The 5,591-nt window shown below is 32.2% G+C and overlaps 1 protein-coding gene across 1 annotated transcript in view; it reads right to left on the bottom strand.

Moving 5' to 3' along the window:
* LOC106683099 (vasopressin V2 receptor) overlaps positions 1-5,591 on the bottom strand; it is a 239,313-nt gene that overhangs the window by 18,052 nt on the left and 215,670 nt on the right. The window contains exon 2 of the mRNA XM_024360925.2: positions 1,496-1,603. Within this exon, the coding sequence (XP_024216693.1) occupies positions 1,496-1,603 (108 nt within the window). The remainder of the gene's footprint in view (positions 1-1,495; positions 1,604-5,591) is intronic.

Genomic DNA, 5,591 nt, shown 5'->3' with positions numbered 1-5,591 from the left:
CACCTTAAACCTTCTCGAGCCGTCCTCTGTCGAACATATCAAGGTCCTATCCTTGAAGTAGTCATGAATGATACTCCTGAGGTATTCAGGGACGTTCATTACCAGTAGGGCATCCAGGATGCAGCTCCATCTTGCTGTGTTAAAGGCATTCCTTACATCCATCGTGACAATAGCACAATAGCATTTTCTGCCTCTTCGGCCAGGATTTATTGGAACAGTACAGTTCCAATAAATCCTGGCCGAAGACTCCTTAAACCTTCCCACCCATTACAGGGGCCTATAGTCAGCGTTTACTTTAAACTTTCTTCCGAACACATAAGGCCTAAAGTGGTCAACGGCCCGTACTATTCCTAAGAGCTATTAACTAATAAGATATTAACCATCTCTTCTGCAATGGTTGCCTTCTTCAATTTATTTGCAACAAATATTCTGAGATTATTAAAATGGCCAACTGTAAGTTATAATAGGAAGAATGGAATCCAAAAAAGGTTCTTTTTTATTCTTTTCCTCCATTATTTTTAGAGATAAGTATATGATGAATAATTGCGCTCATTCAAATTTTTACCGAAGAATCGACGTCTTGTCCCAAGAAACACCTTGACCACCTGTGACCTTGTGATCAGTGAAGATGTCAACTCAACAATGTTACCTTAGTAATTACATCATATTTACAGAAAGAAATCATCTATCAAATGAGTTCACTATTTTCTTTATTTTTTTTTTCTGAAGTCCCAAAAGGTTCTGCTCCCCTCTGCCTACGCCCATGTCCCAGGAATATAACCACCTTAAATATGTAATTTCAGTTTCGTACGACTTTTCGTTTTTTGAGCTACGCTGACTACATACACACACAACACACCATTTTTTTTTATCTCAGTATTTTGGAGACAGGGGACCTCAAAACGTGTATTTCCTTCGAAAAATGGAAATCGAAATTTTTCACGATCACAATGCTTTCCCTTCTCATAAGTTTAGAATATAGGTAAGCAAAAATAAGAAGAGTTCGTGCGATAACGAATTCAATTTAAACTTCAATAAAGTAGCATTGGATATTTTGTAGTGTCACCTTTTTAGGTGGAGAGCTAAAATATGTTTTTATTATTACAGAATCTGTTATTTTTCTGACATCGAAAAAGATACCGAAACCTGTTTTCCATCTTACTCACTGGTTTTCTACATCGGGCAGATCATACCCGTGTATACTAATCCCGTATTTGAAAAATCCATCTTTCCAAATTCGATATTTCAGTCGCCAATTTAATATGAAATTTAAAGGTAATAATTAACATAAATAAAATAAAACAGATCAATAGAATACACATCTATATTCTGCTATACTGCCTGTATCACTTGCGTTGCAGTCGATTAATAACTCCTTCTAGATACAACACTGCACCAAAGTGATATACTTAATTCAGGTTTTTAAAAAACTCTTTTACACAAAAAAATAAATAGGGAAGGGCAGGAAATAATCAAAATACAACTAAATACCTACCATTTGGACATAAAACTCTTGAAGGTACGGTAGATGTGATGTTATCTTTATCAGCATAATCGGAGTAAGAAGCATCACCCATTGATGAGAAAGCAACCATTCGAGTCTCTGAAACAATTATTAAAAAGCAATATTATCATTTAGGTACCTTCAATAAAGATGTTATACAATATGTAGTTATAAATAATTGAGATAGGTATTTATTTGTTGACAAAGAGAATAAGTATAACATGTAACAACCTTTCGCAGCAGAGAATGCATGTTGAATGTTTCCAATTTATTACCATTATATTATACAATAAAATGCTAGGCAGATATATTAATATTTTTTTATTCAGGGAGCTGGGTATCTCAGTGAGTGATATACTATGCCAGATAATTATTTATTCTGTAACTGTAGCCGTGAGTCATCCCTTTAGGTTCGGAAGCCCTCCCGGGGAACACCCAGCCTCTATAGAGTGGGCACCCTTAATTGAGAGAAAACCTAGCGGTTATCACTAGTGATAAGTTAACGATAGTAAAGTACAGTGTTTGCAAATAATATATTTTATTATTAAATGTTATAGGGACAAATATAGGTTTATTTTGACTGTATTCATTTGATTGGGGCATAGTAGTCGGAAAGGTTTTGCAAATTAATGTTGAGGATGTGAAACTAAAATTAGGATTGTCCTTGATGATGGCCGGATTGGCCGAAACGTTGGACATGTGATATGACTAATAAAGTAGTGATGAGACTTTTTAAATAACCTTAGTTATTAATAATAATACTACCAGTCACGAACAAAATAATGAAATAGTTATTAAATAATTTCTTTATTTTAAGGCTGTTGTGTTACATATTAAATGAAAGAAACGCGCAATAAGCTTTAAAGTTAGTTATATAACATCTCTCTAGCATAACAAAGCATGATAGGATTCAGCTATTTCCGCAATTTTGAAAAATCGATTTTAAAAAACTACACATGTAAAAAATACAAACAAAGACCTTGGGTGATTTCACATATTGCCCAAGAATGTCCTCTTCACACCATAAAACATACAATAAAACTGTATGCTACTATCAAGAAATTAGTGGCCAAAAATATATAACAAAACATTACGAATAATCTGGGTTTGGGATACAGCCAATCAGGAAAAACTGAGTTATACAGTGAAATAAAATAAAATAAGAAATTCAAGATCTATTGCTATACCGCTAAATAAAATCTCTGTGATAAATGACGAATAGTCCTATCATTTTTACGATGCTAGTTAAGATTTAAAAAATTAAATATAAAGTTAATATAAGTTTTAATTAAATAAAAAGTTAATACAGAATAAATTTGAGTTTTGTTTCTCTGAAAATTAGTTTCGCTTTAAAATTGTTCACAAACTCGATTTTACTAGTAATAAGATAAATATATTTTTGGACCCTTCCAATTTCTATAACCCCCCTATTATGTATGCTAGTGTATATATATTCAGAATAGACCCAAGAATTATTAAAGAAAAAAAAATTATTTTAAGCCTAGGGTAACGTGAAATGGTGGAACACATGAGTAAATAAACATCAATATTGAAAATAAGACATCATACTAAAAAAAAAAAAGCCCCTGTAAACAAGTCTCGCGTTGATATAATTTATTCTTAAGGTTTTGAAAATAAATAGGAATTAGTATTATTATAACTAAAGATAAATGGGGAATAATATTCATTGTTTAAAATACAGTCAGAGGTGGGTATATGGAAACTTTCACACAACTGACTAAATTAAAGAGCTGAAAAATATAATATGGAGATAAGGGAGATATTTTTTATTTTGGATTCAAATATTTTGGATTTGTTTGTGAAGGTAATAATGAAAGATATGTAATTAAAAACGGCTAAAATATGGAGTTTTATAATCTGGCTCAGGATAAAACGTTTCCGCATAATTTTCTACCTTATGATCAAAGGATCTTTCTTAGATCAAATAAGATTCTTTTAAATGAGCACATGTCCTTGCATCCAATTTGTGAATATGATTCAAGTTGTATCGCCTTTGAGGAAACCATGATTTTAACATAATCCAATGGTAACTAAGTAACTGTGTTGACGAACGAAGTAAATTGCGGAAATAGTACACCGTTTTAGATAGGGCTTTCATCTTCATTCAGTTTTCCTTGGCATAGCCTGAAAGCTCTGCAGTAATTGGACTTCACTTTAAGTGGTCGGTATGGCTAAGGATTGCTGATTGCTCTTGAGCTTCATTGGTTGCGGCATATGCTTCTCTCAGAGCTTTTTACCTATAATAATTTATTCAGCTAGAAAATTGCATCTTAACGTTAAAAATAAAATTAAAATAAATTTTACACCAATGGACGATTTATTTTAAAAAGGAAATAAGACTAAAACTATCGATTCTTATTATATTAACAAAATCGATTCTCTGAATACACAGTTGACGTTTATTAAACACGATAAAGGAACAGCAGTAATGTTATACTTTTTTTTTTTTTTTTAAGACAGAAAAATTGAGATAAATAGAAAGGTTAACATAGGATGGAGAAAATACTGGTGTTTGAAAACATTTTGAAAAGTCAACTACCTCTAGGACTAAAGGCAAAGGCATTGGAAACATGTATTTACCCGGTAATTGTATATCGATCACAAACATGGTCAGTAACAGAAAATACTTAGGAAAAATTTGCGAGGACACAAATGCAATTTTCAAGAAGTATGATAGATATATAAAAAAAAAAAGACCGAACAAGCAAAAAAGTAAGCGCAACAGAAAAGTACAAAATAGAATTAAACTCAACAAAAGAACCACAACTGAAGTGGAGGAGGGTTGGTCATGTTGTCACACACCGACACACATATCATTTTCTCGAGACTTGTTTATTTCGACTTAAGGGACCTCAAGATCTATATTTCCCTCAAAATCTCGGATATAATATTTTGTAAGATCGGAATACATCCACTATAAAAGTTTCATATATCGATATGAGAAAATAAAAGAGTTGTCAATAGTACCAGGTGTATTTTTATTTGGAGGAACTGAGCCTTATCTGCCTTTTTCACTTTTTCAGTACACCTCAATCCCTGCCTGAGATCGAACACTCAACTCCTGGGAGCTTATCCATCTCCAAGGTAGAACTTCCAGTCTCTCTCTCTTTTAAGCCTACCTGACACTCGATATACACATGCACTATAGGCTTTACTTTTCCTTATTCTTACCATATCAGTCAGTTAGTATATATAACTGGATATGTACATAAAAAACAAAACAAAGGAAATTTTTTTATTTTAAATCCCACTGATGGGTACTTGTGGTAAAATATTATAGTAAAGTATTGAGTGATTCAGAATATCAAAAAGTTTATTTACAGTCTGTTTGTTATCCTGCAAAATTGAAAGGACATCTTCTGGTAATTCATCCAATGATTTGAGGGAGTAGTATGCTTGGCATTCAGTTAAAATGTATTTTACGGTAAGTCGTGTTCCGCAAGTCTGCCATCATCTGGGCTCATTTCATTAATAAATTCATTAATATTAAGAATCTTTTACTAATTGATCGTTTAATCTCTTATTAAGAATTGTCCTAGTCGCATTATTTCGGATAAACGAGGTTTTAAGGTGAAACCATTTCTAAACAATTAAGCAAGAAAGTAAGTGACGGAAAAAAAAACTCTTTCTAAAAATAATAGGAATACAGAAATATTTACTGTCAACAAAGTTTATTATAATTCTCTAACGCTTCGGCCCTTAGTCCATTGTCAAGGCGACGTATTAACTTAAATTAATATTGTTATTGTGTTAAGTAAGTAAAAAAAAAAAGTTGTTGCAGTATTGAGATTGTATGTTTTATTGTATATGACATGGGAAATTGGCCCATAAGTGAGAGACGTTTTTTTAATTAAGTCAATAATTGATGTTGTCTCCCTGATGATGGCCAATGGGCTGAAACGTTGGAAAATAATAATAAATTTTAACTTTAATTATATTATTTCAAAAATTTTTCGAGACCAGGTAATATTTATCAATAAATTAATTTAATATCCAAAAACAGTCTCAACACTACTTATTTATTTGTCCTACGTTTCGGCCCTTCCAGCCATCCTCAGGGACATCT

This window comes from Halyomorpha halys, unplaced genomic scaffold (genome assembly GCF_000696795.3).
Source record: "Halyomorpha halys isolate HHAL.00 unplaced genomic scaffold, Hhal_1.1 Scaffold465.1, whole genome shotgun sequence".
NCBI classification, from domain to species: Eukaryota; Metazoa; Arthropoda; class Insecta; order Hemiptera; family Pentatomidae; genus Halyomorpha; species Halyomorpha halys.
The sequence above is the reverse complement of the archived record's forward strand: the minus strand, read 5'-3'. Positions and strand labels throughout refer to the sequence as shown.